The sequence below is a fragment of the Lolium rigidum genome, chromosome 2 (assembly GCF_022539505.1).
Source record: "Lolium rigidum isolate FL_2022 chromosome 2, APGP_CSIRO_Lrig_0.1, whole genome shotgun sequence".
In the NCBI taxonomy this organism is placed as follows: domain Eukaryota; kingdom Viridiplantae; phylum Streptophyta; class Magnoliopsida; order Poales; family Poaceae; genus Lolium; species Lolium rigidum.
Window position 1 is genome coordinate 41,732,860 of NC_061509.1, and position 21,157 is coordinate 41,754,016.

The window sequence follows — 21,157 nt, forward strand, 5'->3', positions numbered from 1 at the left end:
GCAGATCTTTTCAATGAAACCTGCCTACAAGGCAAAGATGTAACCAAGAATGATTCATTGTATAGCTAGCAATCGAATGTATGTCATAATGCATGTATGCATGTCTGATCGCACACGATTTTAGGAACCGTGTGCTTTGTTTGGGCTTATCGCCCACTCTTATGTAGCGACAACTTATTTCAACCGTGTATGACGGTCCGATCTGTACATCAACCTAAATAGACAAAAACAGATACTATCTAGAAATGTAAGACGTTTTAGCTCTTTTGTAGATTCACTCACTTTTGTGTGTATCTAGTCTACTTTTAATGTGTAAGTGCATTTCTTTTAGTGTGTATCTAATCTATTTCAAAAGTATCTAAAATATCTTACATTAGTGCGGGGAGGGAGTATCAAAAACATCTTCTCTAAAGAAGAGAGGCTCTGGCATCAGATAAAAATAGATACTCCTCCAATCCATATTACTTACCATTAAAATTAATATATCTTTAATTAAAATATATCTAGATATATACTAGTATGTATTAGTTCTACGTAATATGAGTTGGAGGGAGTATATTTGTGTGGTGAAATGGATAAAACCTGATAAAGATGGCCTTATTACCGATTCCCATGGTTGGTCAGTGGGGACGTGGAGGTGGAGTACATGAGCATCAACCTTAGTTCAAGCCAAGAATCGCATTCCCGCCTCTGCACACACATCACGTATATGCATGTGTACGTGTGGGCCTAATCAACCTCGCTGGCCCACACGGCAAACTCTGTCGCTGGTCCACCTGTCAGTGAGGCGTAACAACTGTTGACTCCTCCCTTGATCCCTGCCTGGCTCATAAAGCACCCTGATGAGCCTAACCGAGCGGCCCGGACGCCGGACAATCGGACGCAGACGTCCGCGCGCGCGCCGGCCGGCCATGTCGTCCACGCTCGCCGACGACGACGAGCCTCTCGTCCTCCTTCACGGCGACCTGGACCTGACCATCCACGAGGCGCGAGGCCTCCCCAACATGGACGTCCTCTCCACGCTCCTCCGCCGCCTCTGCATCCGCCGCAGCCTCGCCACCCGCTCCGTCCCTGCCGGCGACGCCGAGACCGACGCCGACAGCCCGCTCCACCGCCGCCAGCCGCACGGCCACCGCATCCTCCCCACCTCCGACCCATACGCCGTCGTCGCGCTGTCGCCGCCGCACACCACGCTCGCCCGCACCCACGTCTTCCGCAACTCCGAGGCGCCCGACTGGTCGGCGCGCGTCCGCATCGCGCTCGCGCACGTCGCCTCGCGGCTCGTGTTCCAGGTCCGGGACTCCGACCCCTTCGGCTCCGACCTCATGGGCGCCGCCCACATCCCCGCCGCCGCCCTCCTCCACGGCCAGCCCATCGTCGGCGAGTGGCTCCAGCTGCTCCGCCCCGACGGCCGCGGCCCGCCCAAGCCCGGATCCGCCATCCGCGTCTCCGCCGCCTTCACCCCAGCGTTTCCCTTGTACTCCCGTCGTCGGCACCACGGCGTGCCCGCGTACTTCCCGGAGCGGCGCGGCTGCGAGGTGAAGCTGTACCAGGATGCGCACGTGTCAGCCGTCGATGTGCCGTCCTCGTTCGAGCGTGCGCGGTGCTGGGAGGACGTGTGCATGGCGGTGCTGGGGGCTCAGAAGCTGGTGTACGTCGCAGGGTGGGCTGTGGGCGCCAAGGTCAGGCTTCTGCGGGAGGACATGTCGCCGGCCATGGCGGAGAAGGCGGCCGAGGTCAGGGCGCTGGCCGGCGTGGCGGTGGAGACCATGACGCTGGGAGAGCTCCTCAAGTACAAGTCGCAGGAGGGCGTTCGCGTCTGCCTCCTCGTTTCTGAACATCACAGCTTCTTCCTAAGCACGGTATATATCCTCATCCTCTCACACGTAATTCTTGTTTCCAATGATATTTCGTAAGATTTCGCTCATCTCATGTAGTACCAAGAAGTTTGATCTCCGTCAGATTATCTCAGTGACACATCATGAACTGGAGCTACTTCAATCGCAATTCAAACCTTTGCCCAATTTACCCAAATCTAGTAGTGGATGTAAGTAGAATTCAAGTGGAATTTTCAGACATTTGCCAAACTGAATATCTTAATTTCTGAAATTACCGGTCATTAATTTCAGTAGTGTCCGAACAGTTTCCCACACAATATATTGGGGGGAACCGGATCCTCTAACTCACACAAGCAAAGTTATTAGGTAAGCTACAGTACCCTAACTTCCCTTGTTCCCTCTTCCACACGTTGGAGGATTCGGTTCCATATATTGAGACCACAATTACTATAGCTTGTATGGAACTACTTGTGTTGATTGTAGATATAGCTCCATAAAATCAGTTCAATACACGTAAACAACAATACCTTGTGTGAGCATTTCAGGTCTATTTTAAATAATACAAATGTAATTATAAAGAAATTAACACGAAACCACCTGCAAAAATGGTATGAATTGAAGTTTGGACATAACACATGAAAGTACAATTGAATAGTGCATGACCTCTTGAATACGATCTTGAAATTACCTACGTATTGACCAAAATTCTCAAATGCTAAAGGGAATTCTTCAACCGAAAGATACCCTTAGTGTGATAGCTCAAACACTTGGATTTGAGCTTGTCATGCACATCAATATGACGGAGTATGTGTATGTTGTGTGTTTTTGATGTATTCATGTTATACAGGGAGGTGGGATGCAAACTAGTGGCGAAGACACGAAGAAGTTCTTCAAGCACTCTTCGGTGATTTGCGTTCTCTCACATCGCTACCCTAAAGGCAAGCTCAACATGGCCAAGCAGAAGGCAAGTTAAGAAACCATTTGCTCTCTTATGCTCATAATATTATTTTATTTTATTACCAACCACATAATAATTTGTTGTGACATCAATTATGGTAAATACACATAACAATATTTTTTAAGCGGTAAATCCAACATGATCCCACCTCAACAAATGCCTCATGACATATCCAGATATGTTTTCATCATCCTTTTTTTCTATCAGTGTCAATCCCATGGGCTTCATCTTTCTTTCTCTGTCCCTATCTTCTCTCTCCATTGATAGTGGGATGAAGGAAGAAGACACATTGGGGTGAAAAGATTAGTGGAGAGAACTTGGGTTAATGTGTCCCATCTTGATGAGAGCCGGTCCTCAGGATTTTACTTTATTAGTTTGGGATATGTTTGTGTGTCTGGTCACTAGGGGAAAAGGAAAATTGATTTATGCTGATGCAATTACGACTTATAAAACTCAATCACCACTAAAATTTCTATTACACTTAAATAATTATAATATAGTAATATTTTTGGTAGAATATATCACTAGTGGAAAACAGGCCTAATGTCGCGGGTCGTATGACCCTTTTGTCGCGGGCGGCAAGCCGCGACAAGGGAGGCGCGACAAAAGGTCCCCCTTTTGTCCCGCGACATAAGGTCCACCACGTGGCAGCCGCGGGGCGCGCAGGGGACAGGCCCTTTTGTCGCGGGTGGTATTACCACCCGCGACAAAAGGCCCTCTACGTGGCGGGAGCACAACGCTGCTGCTTTAGGGTTTGAGAGGTGCAGCACCCCCCCCCCCCCGCCGCCACCGACCGCCTGTTATTTCATTTTTTTCATTCGAAAATAAAAGTTGGATATATTTGTACGCTACTAGAAGTGGTACACGTTCATTCATTATATATATAGATCGATCAAACAAATATTGGAAGCAAAAGTCGATTCCCCTTACATGTATATTCCCCTTACATATATATATATACATTTAGCTCACGATCGACAAGCGGTACTAACGACCGTCTATTTGGAGGTAGAGCATCTATTTGGACTAAACAAGCCTTTGTTGTTTAGTACTTCTCTAACCAAAAGTCCCGCCAGTTCCTCCGCAATTCCTAGTAGGTGTTCCTTTGGTTGGAGTCTGTCCCGCATGTAGTCGACCTATATACGAAAATGAGATGAGTATGACTATATCAATCTTGATAACGAAATATTGACGATAATAAATAAAGTTGTGAGTGTTATTGCTTACGTTGAATTTATTGTTGTTCTGCCTCTCAGTGGTTAACATGCGAATGGACTCGCAAACGTAGTATCCACATAGATTCGTCCCTTGTGGCTGCTGAGGGCACGGTACATGAGTAAATGTTAGCTTCTCTGCCCAAGTACTCTGCTTATGATGGTTCTTGAAAGCTGTCCAAGCCCTGCCAGGCAAAAGAATGATTGAATGAGTGGATAATTACTTGATATCTCACGAAAGATATAGCGCGGCGATGAAGGAAATTACACTTGGAGCAACTTCTGCAAGTCGCTGAACCCGTCCACGCCTCTACTCAGTGGGTCTCTTACTTCAACTATTCCCTTATCAGGTTGAATGTCTAGTAGAATCCAGTGGAAGCTGCACATGTTATATACGTCAGGAATTACACTTAACATCGAGTAAGAAAAATTGGATGTGCATAAAAGATCATTAAGACTCTCACTCGTAGTTGTAAGGAAACAATATTGAATCACAGAAATATTGCTCCCCCAAAAACCTTAGTAGGTTTCCCCCGTATCTTCGCGGTTATGCTTTACCGTTTCAACATGTATTTTATCTGGGTCCATAAACCCAATATTGATAATATTATTACTTTTGCATTCACTGATCTTCGGTCCGCATAATAGAGAACACATAAGATATAATGAGTATATGCAATGAGAACGAACATGAACTGAATGAAAATGAACTTATATGTAGTTAAAAACTTACAAGCAATAGCAACTCATGAGAGATTTGTCGAGGGCTTCTAAATTGAATAACTGCCAGAGTTCATTCATCTCAATATGGATCTCCTCCTTTCGGTAGTAATATTCCCATGGTATAGTCGCCACGATGTACATTATGTTCTCCTTGCATGCATCAAGGTACCACTGATGCAAATTCCGCATATGTGTTGGCAGTTTATGCAGCTGCTCTGTGCTGACCAAGTCGGCCCCGTAGACAAATTTAGGAGCTATATCAGCAGTGGGTAGTGCAACATCTGCTGCATACATCAATTCCCCCCGTAGACAAATTTAGGAGCTATATCAGCAGTGGGTAGTGCAACATCTGCTGCATTCGGTCATTCTGCACCTCCAGCTCGCGTTTTTTAGCTCTCGCTCGGCTTCTATAAGTCTCCGCGTCGGCCGGAAACCCAAGCGACCACGGAACACTAGGGCCGAAGCCTCTTGTTCGTCCTCCCTTCTCAGGATTACCGAGGACAAGCGTCAGCAAGTCTTTCTCTCTATCGGGAGAAAACTTTAGTTTTCCCGCCTTTATTTCTGTCGTCACTTTAATCCATTCTTCCCTGGGTACCCTAACCCTGCTGTCACTTTCAACAATGTTCCCTGTCTTCATATCATACTCACAGCCATGCGCGAGGAACCAATTTCGAGCCCTAATGTCCCATCCTTCTCGCGTGGGTTCTGGAGTGATCCCCTTCCGCTCCATCTCAGCCTCTTGTGCATCCCACTTAGGCATGGCTACTTCGTAGCCCCCTCGCCCCGTATGATGGTGATATTTCTTCTCGCTTGCATTCTTCTTGTTTTTCTTGGACAGGTTCACAGCCTCCTCTGATTCTTTGTACTTCACAAAATCTTCCCAATTATGCTCCTGCTTCGCTAGGTAGTTTTCGAATACTGGAGGCTTCTTCTCGGCCTTATAAGCTTTCCATAACCGGTTCTTATACGCTCGGAAAAGTTCCCCCATCTTCTTAAGAGCCCATTTCTTCACTAGCGCCCTCTGCTTGGCATTCTCAGAGTCCGATCCCAAATTTGGCAAAGTGAAATGTGACATGAGGTCGTCAAAAAGTGTGTTCTTGTACCTATCGGCAACCTGATCTTCGGACACATTCTTGGTCTTGTTCCATTCTCTAACAGTGATCGGGATATGATCTCTAACCACAACTCCGCACTGATTCTTAAATGTCACTCTGACACTCGCGGGTGCCACAGGTTGGCCTTACGGTGATATAGCTTCAATGTTGAAGTGGTCTTTTTTGCCCAGTCTCTTTGCCGGGCCTCGTTTGTCCAACTTATCTTCGGAGGCCTAAGAGAATAAAAATCAGTTAATTTATATACATATGTACATATAGAATTCCATTAATGCCTCAACTGATCGTATACCTCGTCATTACCGGAGCCGTCGGCTTCTCCATCACCGGAGCCGTCGGCTTCTCCATCACCGGAGCCGCCGGCTTCTCCATGATCACCGGAGCCATCGGCTTCTCCATCACCGGAGCCGCCGGCTTCTCCATCACCATCGCGGATTATGTTCTCGAAAATGTCTTCCTGTTCCAAGTCCCGTTCGAATCGATCCATTGTTTCTGCAAAAAATTAAATCGATAAGTACATGTTCTAACCCTAACCCTAATCAAACACTAAGCAAACCCTAACCCTAACCAGAGATGGGGTAGGCTCAAGGAGGGGAAGTCTCGGCGTGGAGCAGGGAGAAGAGGGCGCGTCGGGTAGAGGATCTCGACAATGCTCACGTGTTTGCGAGAGGGAGAGGGTGTCGGCGACGCGTGTTTGCGAGAGGGAGAGGGTCTCGGCGGCGCGTGTTTGCGAGAGGGAGAGGGGTGTCGGCGCGTGTTTGCGAGAGGGAGAGTGCGCGTGTTTGCGAGAGGGAGAGGGGTGTCGGCGCGTGTTTGCGAGAGGGAGAGTGTGCGTGTTTGCGAGAGGGAGAGGGGTGTCGGCGCGTGTTTGCGAGAGGGAAAGGGCCGGCGCGTGTTTGCGAGAGGGGGAGGGTGTCGGCGACGGGTTTTTTCCAGGGGGGAGGGAGTTGACGTCGGTTGTTTGCGAGAGGGGTCTCGGCGGGTGTTTGCGAGAGGGATGTCGGCGGTTACAACAAAATTTAAACTACAAATTTTTTACAAAAAAATTAAACTAACTAATTACAACAAAATTTGAACTAACTAATTATCTAACTACAAAATTTGTACAACAAAATTTAAACTAACATACTAAAATGTCTATATACTAAAATACTTACAAAAAAATTAAACTATTAATTATCTAACCACAAAATTTATACAACAAAATTTATACAACAAAATTTATACTAACTAACTAATACTAAATTTAAACTAGCAATTTACTAATACAAATTTTAACTAATACATAGAAAACTTACAAAAAACTAATACAAAATTTAAAATAACTAACTATACATATACTAAATTTAAACTAGCTAACTTAATTAACTAACAATATTACAAAAAAGTAAAAAAAAAATGGCCAGGGGAGCCCGGCGGCGGCTACCTCGCAGATGGCCGGGCAGCGGCGCGGCCGAGGGCGGCACGCGCGGCAGAGGGAGGTGGCGCGGCCGAGGGAGGCGGCGCGGCGGCGCGGCGGATCGAGGACGGCGCGGCCGAGGGAGGCGGCGCGCGCGGCAGAGGGAGGTGGCGCGGCCGAGGGCTACCGCGGAGGCGCGCGGCAGAGGGAGGCGCGCGACGGCGGCGTGCAGAGGACTACCGCGGAGGCGCGCGGCGAAGAGGCGGCGGCCGGAGGCGAGGAAGATGGCCGGCGGCGGCGGTGAAATTGGGCAGCCTGGCGGCGCAATTTCGCTAAGGGAAATGGCCTCCGGGTGTCGCGGGTGGGGGCTCCGCCCGCGGGGTTAGGTATTTATACCTAACCCCTTTTGTCGCGGGTGGTGGCACGACCCGTGATAAAGGCCCCCTTTATCGCGGGTCGTGCCACCACCCGCGATAAAAGGGGTCCTTTATCGCGGGTCGTGGCTCGACCCGCGACAAGGGGTAGGAGCTGATCCGTGGCACAGCCCATCCAACGGCTCCGGCCGTTTGAATCCAACGGCCTAGAGCCGTTGGATGGTCTGTGCCACGGATCAGCTCATCTCACCCTCTTCACCCCTTTTCTTTTTTCTATTTTAAATTAATAAAACTATTATTTCAATAACTTTTGAATGGTAACTCAAATACAAATGTTTTATATATGAATATTGATCAGAAAAAGCTAATGAACCTTTGGTTTCGGGGCGACGTGGCCAGGCCATTTGTCGCGGGTTCAGGCACGCCCGCGACAAAAGGCTCCCACGAAAGCCCTATTTTCCACTAGTGTATTAAAATAAAAATTTATTTGGGACACATGTTTGAAGGTCGGTGTTGACAATACATTTTTATACGAAAGTTTAATAACATTTTACAACACAAGTTACATTGACTGTTTCTCATTTAACTGCATCTTAAAAACCTTTCACTCCATCACGCCCACTTGAATCTCACCAAAGTAAAACAAATTTTATCACTGGATATTAATTTAAATTATTGTGTATATGCTCTCCTCTTTTGTAGCATCCTCTAATGTCCCGAACCAAATATGTTACTCCCTCTGATTCATATTAATCGATTCAACTTTATCTAGATGCATATATATTTGGTTAACAAATGCATCTAGATTCATCCATATCTAGGCAAAGCCGAGTCAATTAATTTGTATTGAAGGGATTATTAGATGTTTCTAGAAAATATGATTGTTATGTTAGTTGTAAATAAATGGAAAATTCTACATGGTTTATATATTTTAAAAATTATATAAAAGTGGATTTAAAAAATAGCTGAAGTGGTACTAAAAAAGTGTACATGGCTTCGTAGCGTCAATAGTAGCAACTGCCAAGACCCAAGAGATATGATGTTCATTAACTATAAATCATAATATTGACATCATGTTCTTTAACTATTAATCATAATATTGAATAACGCCTCAATATTTCTGAAACTCCATGTATGCATATAGGTGAGATTAACATGTTCAATGCGTTCATGATTCACAACTGTCCATTAGGTGTGTGGCCCACTTCAATTAACATCAGATCAATTTGGTTAGCATCATTACACTAGCTATGATGCTCACATACACACACATACACTCACCCCTATAAACGCACACACGTACACCGTCGGTACACTCTACCCCTATGAGCACCTCCGAAGACTGAGCCGGTGGATTGGATCTTGTAGTTGACGAACTCACCACATGCGCCTCGCTATCGACGGGAACGTCTCCTCCCACTGAATGAATATTCCGTCTTTATGAGACACACAGATGTCAAACCTGGAGTTTAAACTCTGGTGGACTGGGGTACAACCAGCCTCCTAACCACCCAACCTTTGGTTGGTTCCGGCAGACCTTTTGGCCCAAATAATACTGGATATTCACCTCCCCGGCCTAATCTATTACTTATTTTGATCTTTTAACATCACTCAAGGTCAATCATAAATCCTTCACTGCAGGATGGGACCCCCTCAGCAGCTCCCTCATTCGCCATGAAATCATTCAATGGATCCTATTATCCACATAGTTTCTTGCATGATGTAACAAAATTAGAACAGTGAATTCCACTTTTTACTCTGTAGTTTTGCTTTTGTGACACATATTATCTCATTTAGTGCAACTTCTGCCAAAGTATCCCATTTAAGAGACTTTAAACTTGGTTTAGACCCAATTTAGCATTTTGCTTGTTATTGTTATATAGGATAGGCACGATACTTTGATGTGGAGAGAAAAAATATGTAAATATCGGAGGGCCTCATGAGCGATTCTGTCCAAACTTCCTTTTTTGAACTTTTAACAGTAGGAAAGGCTCCTACTGCTTTTGTATTAAATCACCCTTTTGAGGCGTAGAATGGAAATTTACGTGAGGAGAATTTTACAGGGGGCAGGGGTATAGATTACAAATTATTAACAAAACTATGAATAGAAGGATGTATAGATTCCTTAGTTCTATGAACTAGCATAGTGAGGTCAACCTTAAATCTTCTCTTCCAAGAATCCACATGAGGTGCAACATTATTGAACAGAAAGTTGTTTCTCTCCTTCCAGATGTTCCAGGCTGCAATAATAAATATTTCCATGAACATAGGTCTTGCCCATTGTGATCGTCCTTGCTCAATAATTTGACATCTATTCCCAGATTGTTGCCATGAAATGTTAAGAATGGACCAGCCTAGCACTCATTACTGAATTGACAATGAAAGAACAAATGCTCAATTGTTTCCTCGGGAGGAGAAGCACACAGTAAGCAATCATATCCAGAATTCAGAGTGTAATGTCTTCGTCTCAGCATATTTCTAGTATTGAGTCTATCTGTGAGTATCAGCCAGCAGAAAAACTTCATTTTAGGTATACATTTTGTCTTCCATAGCCAGGAGAATGTGATATGAGGCTGTAAATCTCTGAAGCAGTGTTGGTAAAAACTCTTTGAAGAGTAAACATGAGAGCCCAGGCATAAGACCATTTATCATTATTACCAATTTCCATTTCAATATGTGTCACATCAATTTGTAGTGTCCTTGTTTCTTCCATTGCTTGAGGGGACAATGGCAAATAAAAATTATCAGCCAATCTGTTAGCAGTTAAAAAGTCCTGTACTGAAACATCTTCATTCTTGACAAAAGAGAATGCTCTAGGATATAAATCTGAGTGAATTCCATCCTCCCAATTATCTTTCCAGAATAGGGTAGTAGAACCATCTCCAATTACGACCTTTGTGATTCCTCTATAAATGGGAGTCAATTTGAAAATCTCTCTCCACCAGAAAGAACCACAGGGACTCATGGCATGGGGCACTTTTCCAATATAATAAGAATTCCAAATGAGGCTGACGACCCAGGGTGTGTATGTTTTGTTATAAAATTTGTGCAGATACTTCAGAAGTAAACCCTGGTTTTGTAATTTCAGATTTAAAATACCTAGATCACCCTTCTTTTTTGGCATGCACACCATATCCCATGCAGCCAAAGAATTACATTTCTCTCCATCATCTTTAATCCATATGTTTCATTCCTCACTATTTTTTATATATTTGGACACCGATCATGACCTAACACCTTGCTCAATGGACACATATAAGAAAACAAGGGTCCAATGCTTTTAAAATAGGTAATCTACATAAATTTTACTCGACGGATAATTAGTGTCACATACGCATAACTAGAGGTAAAAAGTGGAACTCACTCAAAATAGAATATACTTGATTTTTTACTGACTAGAGGATTATTCACTGGTACATATTATAGAAAAACCTTCATTAATAAAAAGTAATAGTACATTTTAGTCTTATCAACTATGCCACATGTCCATATGGAACATTTCAAGAGATAATTTTGGATGGTTGATTTTTTTCTCTAAATATCAAGCCCATGTGCCTAATTTTTGAGTTCGAGAAGCCCAACTGAGACTTGGAGAGAAAAAACGATGAGAGAACATTTGAATTTAAATTCAGTAGATGAAAAACTTGTTTGATATTTAGAAAATAAATATGGTCACCGGCCTACTCTTGTGCGGACCCTTACTTTGCCGTTTTAAGTTTTTGGGTTTATAGGGTAACATTAATATACATTCTACTTTGCTGTTGTTCGTCTCTTTTATTATTCTACAGATGTTGATTGGTGTAGCTTTGTTTCCACAACACAACGTTGCATTTTACTTTTGCTTCTTGCGTACAAATTTAGTATCATGCATAGTCAACGACTGTATTTTCATTGTATTTTTCAATTGTGATAAATCATGTCTTTTCATTTCAACCTTTTTCTATATGTGTTAATTACTCTGTATTATATGACGCAGCTAATTCCGGGTCAATCTGGAATTAGCTTAATTCTCGGTCACCTGGTTTCATGTGTAATCCACGTGCAACTAGGGCAAAGGGTATGTAACACATGCATGTGTAATTCGCGCACGAATTATGATGCTAATCTAACGGTTATCAAGTTGATCTGGAACTACTTAAGTCCCAGTTAACCTGTAATTAGCAAAAGGGTTATATAATATAGTACTGTTCTACCTTCCGTGTATTTTTCGGGTTTTGTTTCTCTTTTTGTATGTTCTTATACCTTTTTAATGTCATATTTAGGACACATGACTAACTGAGATCAACTATACCTCAGTGAAGAATAGAATCATGTGTCAGACTATATAAAGCCGTCCATGTTCATGTAAAAAGAATTTAAACCAAAACTGTAAATTAATACTGTATATGCATTCCTGATCAGTGAGACATCTCCAGCGTGCAGGTGGTGGGCACGCCATACGCGCACAACCAGAAGTGCATACTCGTGGACACGCCGGCGTCCGAGGCCACCCGTCGGATCACGGCCTTCCTAGGCGGCCTCGACCTCGCTGCCGGCTGCTACGACACCCCGTCCCACAGGCTCTTCGGCGACCTGAACACCGTCTTCCGCGGTGACCTCCACAACCCCACCCTCGGCGACACCGATGCGAACGACGGACCCAGGCAGCCATGGCACGACATGCATTGTCGGATCGACGGCGCCGCCGCGTACGATGTCTTGGAGAACTTCGAGCAGCGGTGGCGGAAGGCTACCGCCAAGCACAATCATTGGAAGGACGACACCCTGATAAAGCTGAAACGCATCCCCTGGATCCTCAGCCCCGCCGCAGGAGCCGCCGCCGACGCGCTGCGCGTCCTGCCGGAGGATGACCACCGGTGCTGGCACGCGCAGGTGTTCCGGTCGGTAGACTCCGGGTCGGTGAAGGGGTTTCCGCGTTCCTGGGAGACGGAGGACATGGCGGCACGGCACCTGCTCTGTGACAAGGGCCTGGTGGTGGAGCAGAGCATCCACACGGCGTACGTTGCGGCGATCCGCGCCGCCGACCGGTTCGTGTATCTCGAGACCGAGCGGTTCGTGGGGTCGTCGTACGCGTGGCCACCGTCGTGCCGGCACCCGGGCGCTGGCAACCTGGTGCCGATGGAGATCGCGTTGAAGGTGGCGAGCAAGATCAGCGCCGGCGAGGCGTTCGCTGCGTACGTGGTGCTGCCGATGTGGCCGGCTGCGGAGGGGCCGCCGGGGTCGGCGCCGGCGCAAGAGGCCCTCTTCTGGCAGGCACAAACGATGCGGATGATGTACGAGGTGGTCGAGGAGGCGGTCACCGCGGCGGGGCTCGCTGGCAGAGCGCACCCGCAGGACTACCTCAGCTTCTACTGCCTAGGCAACCGCGAACCGGCACCGCCGCCGTTGCACGGATGGACGTCGGAGACGGCAGCGGCGCTGGCGCGGAGGCACGGGCGGTTCATGGTGTACGTGCACTCCAAGGGGATGATCGTGGACGACGAATACGTGCTCCTTGGCTCCGCCAACGTCAACCAGCGGTCCCTCTCCGGCTTCCGTGACACAGAGATCGCCGTCGGCGCACACCAGCCGCACCACACCGGCGCTGGGGGCCGGCGGCCGCACGGGCAGGTGCATGCGTACAGGATGTCTCTGTGGGAGGAGCACATGGGCGGGTTGGCTCTGCCGGAGATGGAGACACCGCAGTCGCCGGAGTGCGTGCGGCTGGTGAACCGGGTGGCGCGGCAGAACTGGGAGAGATACGTGTACGAGGGGGAGGAGGTGGAGAAGATGCAGATGCAGGGGTACCTTATGAGGTACCCGGTGGAGGTGAGCGCCGACGGCAAGGTCGGGTCGCTGCCGGGACAAGAGTTCTTCCCCGACGTCGGCGGCAAGGTCCTCGGCTCCACCAACAAGCTCCCCGATCACCTCACCATGTAGCATTATTCTACCGCCATCTACATGACTACCTACTCGTCCCTTTGATTGAGCTGTACATGTATACAAATTAATGGCTAATGAAATTTTATGACTTGAACAATTGAGAAGGATGAGTTTGTGCATCTTTTGATGCATGCTACCAGCAAGCAAGTGACACAAATCGTGGGGAGTAAGTCCAATACATATGTTTGCACTCGACACTTCGATTAGGCCCGATTTAGGGCGCTGGTTTGGATGTTGATGAAATCCTCCAGGACTTTGGAGGAACAAAAGGAGAGCTGCCGTGTAATTACCTTGGGCTGCCTCTTGGGCTGAGAAAACCTAGGCGTATCGAGGTACAACCCTTGTTTGATAGGGCTGTTGGGAGGCTTAAAGGATGGAAAGGGAAAATGATGACCCGGAAGGGGAGATTGACTCTGGTCAACAGTGTGGTGACGGCCACAGCTACTTACTTCCTCACTATCTTTCCAGCTGAGAAGTGGATGATAAAAAAGTTTGACAGGCTGCGCAGGAACTTCCTTTGGAACCCAGATGATGAGGCTCGAGGCGGCAAGTGTTTGGTCAATTGGAAACGCATTTGTGCTCCAATGATGAATGGTGGTCTAGGCATAAAGGACCTGGAAGCTTTCAGTAGAGCCCTCAGATTAAGATGGGAGTGGTATAGTTGGGAGGCACAAGATCGTCCTTGGAAGGGTACGCCAACGCCCTGTGACCGAACCGACAAGGCTCTGTTCGCTGCTTGCACCACTATCTCCATTGGGAATGGGGAAACGACAAAGTTCTGGGCGGACAGTTGGCTATTTGGGCGAGCGCCGGCTGTCTTGGCACCTTTGCTCTTCAAGTTGGCGTCTAGGAAAAACCTGACTGTGAAGGAAGCTATGGCAAATGATCGTTGGATGAGGGGTTTGCAGACGATCAATTCTGAAGAGCAAATGGATCAGCTTGTGCAGCTCTGGTCTCTTATCCAGTCCATCTCCCTTTCTGCTGAGAGAGACAGGATCTACTGGAAGTTAACAACTGATGGTTCCTACTCGGACAGCTCGGCTTATTCCATCCAATTATGCTCTAGATTGCCGATGCCGGGGCTCAACAGTGTTTGGTCAATCAAGGTCCAAGGAGGAGTGAAGTTCTTCTTCTGGCTCTTTTTGCAAAATAGATTGTGGACAGCCGACCGTCTGTGCGCCAGAGGCTGGCCCCATGATGACAAGTGCAGCCTTTGCGATCACATGATGGAGTCGGCATGTCACCTGGCCTTCCAATGTCCTTTTGCAAGAGAGGTATGGCTCCTTTTCCATGGCGACTCGCCGGGCATGGTGCAACGGGCTGTTGATGCCACGGAGGTTTGCTCTTGGTGGGAGTCTTCAAGACACAGTGGCACCAAGGATCAGAGATTACATGAGCTACCGATTGCAATCTATGTTATTTGGCACATCTGGAAGGAGAGAGGAAGGAGAATCTTCCAGAATAAAGTGGCAACGGCTCCTGGAGTAGCGACTTTGATCCGGGCTGACTTGTTGTTGTTGAGTCTGGCTGTGTAGCTAGGTGGCTCATTTAGAGTGTCTTTCTTTTCCTTTCACCTTGGCACCTTTGTGCCACATTTTGTAAAGCTTTTTCCCCTACTATAATGCAAAAGCAGAGCGCCTGCTGTTCACGCTCAAAAAAACAAATCAACTCAGTGATGTGCTGCACATATTGATTTTATTGCACAACTGGAAATAAGGAGAAAAAATGAGATGTTTGCTAAGTGAGTGAGCACTCTACTTAAGCTACATTCACGTCATTAAAGAAAATTGTATTAGCCCTATGATACTTCATAGTAATAAGGAATCATTGAAGAAAAAATAAGGAGTACTATGAAGTATCATAGGACTATGATACTTCATAGTAAAAATGAGTATTTGGCTTTGATGTAACAGAGAACATGAATACTATGGGAATCTAAGGGTTGTAAAAAAAATACTCAAGCATTATATATTTTTAATTATCTCTACAACATGACATACATGTATTTTGATTTAGTGATTATTAAGGAAAAACATATTGAAGAAACATACTCCTCAGAGTACATGGTAAAAAGTAGTGAGCCACTATGTTTAAGTGCAACTCCGCAATAACATCTCCTCGGTTTTATAGTAATACAAATGACTAGTATCTTTGTTTAGAGCGATTCATTTTTGAAAAAAATGTAAGGAAAATTGGTATATTCCAGAAATCAACACCATTAGTGCACAAGTAAGACAGCAATGTCGGTGAGAACCAATTGGTTGTTATGTGGCGATCTTAAACTAAGTAATGTAACAAAATTAAATAAATAACAATATTGTTAAATGCTAAGATGTTATATTATATTTTGCTACAACAAAATCTTTTGATAGAAAATATACTTCCATTTAATTAAAATCGTAACTTGCAATGAAATGTACATAAGTTGTTTACCTTTCAACATATTTTCTCGTATGAACGCTATCCATGTAACCAAGTTCCCTCAAGTCTAGGAAATATAAAATAAAATAAATAATGAACTAATTGGATTCCTTAGCATGTCAATGTGTTGCACTATGATGAACTTTACTGTATTGGCTCATCTGCATTATATAATTAAGTTTACCAAAAACTATTACATAACATCATGAATATATTGACACGATATGTACATCGACACATGCATTTTTATCAATAACAGATGAAAGGAGAAAGTTGGTAACCTCGATCGAGGAGGGAAAAAAAGAGGAGTTCTTAATTGTGTCTCAGTCACTTCATACGCCTCGACCTTCGCATCTGGCAGTTCTTCTACCACATCAAGAAGGAGACCAAAGACAAGGTCATAGTCAACCGCGGAAGCTTGACATTCATGATCCGCCCTCAGATGATGTATCCGACCCTCGCGTCGCACGAGTCCGTCCGGTACTGGAACGCCGGATGGTTCTATGTGAAGAACATCCCAGTTCCGGGCGTCCACAAAGGCCTCCCCAAGTTTATCAACAAGCCCCCGGAGGAGTTGGCCAGCTGGAGCTTCATCCCCGCCCTCGCCCAATACCCGGAGCTGGATAGGGCCGCGCGGAGGATTTCCTGGTTAGTCCATGACGGTTTAACCGGAATGTATTTAACTCTCAGCTGGTTCACTCGTCGGATCCAGCCGCTCAAGTACAATAAGCGGCTGATCTGTGAATACTCCGGGGTTGAAGACCAACTCCGAGTCACCCGCGAAAACCTGCCGATGGATTCTCTGAACAAGAGGATCCGAACACTTATGAAGATTACCCGGGGCCAAGAGATCCCGGAGATTTACAAAGACATCGCCATCAACAACAAGTGTCCTCCGGTACGTATTTGCACTTCAGTCATTTTTGCTTCTCACTCTTGGAATGTTCTAACTTTTTCCATGTTTCCTCTACAGCTCAATACTTTGGCGGAGGACAGCTTTAGGAATGTTCTCCGCATACCCGCTAGCGCCGAAGGGGCGGAGGAGGATCCGGAGGACGACGGCGAGGAGGAGGAGCAAGCTCCAAAAAAGGCTGCTCCCCGTGCCGCCAAACGTCCACGCGCCAAGGTTTCCGGCTCCGAAGCCGGAGCTAGCGGCGAGGCCTCCGCCAAAAAGGCCAAGACCAAGCCACCCCCACGTCTCGACTCCAAGAAGGCGGAGCGTGACCGAATAAAGTTGATGACCACAGCAGGGAAAGGATCACGCCCGCTGATCCCCGGCGCCACGTAAGTGTTCGGAAACACATATCACTAACTGCATAATTTTGTTATATTTTTTCCTTTGCTTGTTACAGGAGCCAAAAGGTCACGGCTTCATTGGTTAACACTCATAAGCCTATCACTAAGTATCTGAGGACGTCCCCAGCCATGGCTCCGATCACCCCAACGCCACCAAGCACCTCCAACCCAGCTCCCCACTCAACTCCGCCTGAAGCTCAACCCTCTCCCGATCTAGCTGCAAACGCTCAACCGGAAATTATTCCTGTAAGCAGCAAGAGGGGAGGCGGAAGCTGCTCCGCCATGAAGCGGGCTGCTCCAGAAGAGCCCCAAGACAAAGAACATCCAGAGGTGGCACATTGTATATTTGTTGGAGTGACCAACTTCTTCAACTTTTTATATATTCTAATGTCAATAACTTCATCCGGATACTCAATGTGTTTTCTTTCACGATGGGAAAAAACACATATATCTAATTTTCTTATCTGCAATGTCATGTTATTCTCCATAAAAACGAGGTACCATAAAATTTTCTATCACACTTAACAAAATTAACCGAATAACATTACTCATAAATATATCAAGATACACTATCATTTTGTAGGATAACGTTGCATAGAAAACAAAAATTTTCCTACCGCGAACATGAAATCCAAGCCAAGATGCAATCTAGAAGACGGTAGCAACGAGGGGATTATCGAGTCTCACCCTTGAAGAGATTCCAAAGCCTACAAGATGAGGCTCTTGTTGCTGCGGTAGACGTTCACTTGCCGCTTGCAAAGCGCGTAGAAGATCTTGATCACGATCGGTTCCGGCGCCACGAAAGGGCAGCACCTCCGTACTCGGTCACACGTTCGGTTGTTGATGAAGACGACGTCCACCTCCCGTTCCAGCGGGCAGCGGAAGTAGTAGCTCCTCTTGAATCCGACAGCACGACGACGTGGTGTCGGTGGCGGTGGAGAACTCCGGCGGAGCTTCGCTAAAGCACGCGGGAGCTATGGAGGAGAGGGGGGCGGCTAGGGTTTGGGAGGGGGCGGCCGGCCACTCAAGGGGGGCGGCCAGGTTGTGGTCTTGGGGTGGCCAGGTTGTGGTCTTGGGGTGGCCAGGTTGTGGTCTTGGGGTGGCCGGCCCCCTCCCCTTGGCCCCTCATTATATAGGTGGAACCCCAAGAGGTGGTGTCCAAGTCTTCGAATAAGACCCGAACCAAAAACCTTCCATAGGAGGGGGGAAACCTAGCCAAGCTAGGACTCCCACCAAGGTGGGAGTTCCACCTCCCATGTGGGGGTGGCCGGCCCCCTAAGGGAGTCCACTTGGGACTCCTCCCCCACTAGGGTTGGCCGGCCATGGAGGTGGAGTCCCATGTGGACTCCACCTTCCTTGGTGGTTTCTTCCGGACTTTTCTAGAACCTTCTAGAACCTTCCATAGAACCTTCCGCGACATTTTAATTCACATAAAATGACATCCTATATATGAATCTTATTCTCGGACCATTCGGAACTCCTCGTGATGTCCGGGATCTCATCCGGGACTCCGAACAAATATTCGAACTCCATTCCATATTCAAGTACTACCATTTCAACATCCAACTTTAAGTGTGTCACCCTACGGTTCGTGAACAATGCGGACATGGTTGAGTACTCACTCCGACCAATAACTAATAGCGGGATCTGGAGATCCATAATAGCTCCCACATATTCAACGATGACTTTAGTGATCGAATGAACCATTCACATATGATACCAATTCCCTTTGTCACGCGATATTTTATTTATCCGAGGTTTGATCTTCGGTATCACTTTATACCTTGTTCAACCTCGTCTCCTGACAAGTACTCTTTACTCGTACCGTGGTATGTGGTCTCTTATGAACTCATTCATATGCTTGCAAGACATTAGACGACATTCCACCGAGAGGGCCCGAGTATATCTATCCGTCATCCGGATGGACAAATCCCATCGTTGATCCATATGCCTCAACTTATACTTTCCGGATACTTAATCCCACCTTTATAGCCACCCATTTACGCAGTGGTGTTTGGTGTAATCAAAGTACCTTTCCGGTATAAGTGATTTACATGATCTCATGGTCATAAGGACTAGGTAACTATGTATCGAAAGCTTATAGCAAATAACTTAATGACGAGATCTTATGCTACGCTTAATTGGGTGTGTCCATTATATCATTCATACAATGACATAACCTTGTTATTAATAACATCCAATGTTCATGATTATGAAACTAATCATCCATTAATCAACAAGCTAGTTTAAGAGGCATACTAGGGACTTCTTGTTTGTCTACATATCACACATGTACTAATGTTTCGGTTAATACAATTATAGCATGACATATAAAAATTTATCATAAACATAAAGATATAAATAATAACCACTTTATTATTGCCTCTAGGGCATATCTCCTTGAGTCTCCCACTTGCACTAGAGTCAATAATCTAGATTACATTGTAATATACCTAACACCCATGGCATTCTGGTGTTGGTCATGCTTTGCCCTAGGGAGAGCTTTAGTCAACGGATCTGCTACATTCGGATCGGTGTGTACTTTGCAAATCTTTACTTCTCCATCTTCGATGTACTCGCGAATCGAGTGATAACGCAGCTTGATATGCTTCGACCTCTTGTGTGACCTTGACTCTTGTGCATTGGCGATGGCACCCATGTTATCACAATAAATGATTAATGGGTCCAATGCACTAGGAACCACACCGAGCTCTACAATGAACCTCTTCATCCATACCGCTTCTGATGAAGCCTTTGAAGCCGCTATGTACTCTGATTATGTTGAAGACTTCGCCACCGTGCATCGCTTCGAGCTTGCCCGGCTTACTGCGAGCACCATTCAATATAAACACGTACCCGGATTGTGACTTAGAGTCATCGGGATCAGTGTTCCAACTTGCATCGGTGTAACTTGTTACAACGAGCTCTTGGTCACCTCCATAACAAAGAAACATATCCTTAGTTCTTTTCAAGTACTTCAGGATATTCTTGACCGCTGTTCAGTGTTCCATTCCTGGATCACTTTGATATCTGCTAGTCAAACTAACAACATGTGCTATATCCGGTCTTGTACATAGCATGGCATACATAATAGAGACTACTGCCGAAGCATAGGGGATCTGACTCATCCTTTCTCTTTCTTCTGCCGTAGCCGGTCCTTGAGTCTTACTCAAGACCTTGCACTAGTAACATAGGTAAAAACCCTTTCTTACTTTCGTCCATTCTAAACTTCTTTAGAATCTTGTCCGGGTATGTACTTCATGTGATAGCCCTATTAGGCGTCTTGATCTATCTCTATAAATCTTGATGCCTAATATATACGATGCTTCACCAAGGTCTTTCATTGAAAAACTGTTATTCAAATAATCTTTTACACTGCTTAATAGTTCTATATCATTCCCAATTAATAATATGTCATCTACATATAATATCAGGAATGCTACAGAGCTCCCACTCACTTTCTTGTAGATACGAGCCTCTCCATGGCACTTGTATAAACCCGAAGTCTTTGATCACCTTATCAAAGCGTCGGTTCCAACTTCTTGATGCTTGCTTCAGTCCATAGATTGAACGCTGAAGTTTGCATACTTTGTCGAGCATTTTTAGGATCGACAAAACCTTTGGGTTGTACCATATACAACTCTTCCTCAATGTCTCCATTAAGGAACGCCATTTTGACATCCATCTGCCAAATCTCATAATCGAAAAATGCAGCTATTGCTAACAAAATCCTCACAGATTTTAGCTTCGCTACCGGTGAGAAAGTCTCATCGTAGTCAACACCTTGAATTTGTCGGAAACCCTTTGCGACAAGTCGAGCTTTATAGACGGTAATATTACCATCGGCATCTGTTTTTCTTTTGAAGATCCATTTATTCTCGACGACCTTGCGGCTATCGG

The 21,157-nt window shown here is 45.9% G+C and overlaps 1 protein-coding gene across 1 annotated transcript; it reads left to right on the forward strand.

The window, feature by feature from the left end:
* The first annotated feature begins 911 nt into the window (after nucleotides 1-911).
* Nucleotides 912-13,537, forward strand: LOC124689590 (phospholipase D delta-like). The gene is made up of 3 exons (XM_047223096.1): nucleotides 912-1,862; nucleotides 2,686-2,802; nucleotides 12,041-13,537. Exons 1-3 carry the CDS (start codon nucleotides 912-914, stop codon nucleotides 13,535-13,537), a joined length of 2,565 nt encoding a protein of 854 aa, XP_047079052.1.
* The last annotated feature ends 7,620 nt before the right edge of the window (nucleotides 13,538-21,157 follow it).

Excerpts from the sequence above, each read along its gene's own strand:
- LOC124689590 (XM_047223096.1), top strand. The coding sequence starts at position 912 with ATGTCGTCCACGCTCGCCGACGACGACGAGCCTCTCGTCCTCCTTCAC. Across the intron at positions 1,863-2,685 it reads ACAGCTTCTTCCTAAGCACG|GGAGGTGGGATGCAAACTAG; the intron begins GTATATATCCTC and ends CATGTTATACAG. Across the intron at positions 2,803-12,040 it reads TCAACATGGCCAAGCAGAAG|GTGGTGGGCACGCCATACGC; the intron begins GCAAGTTAAGAA and ends TCCAGCGTGCAG.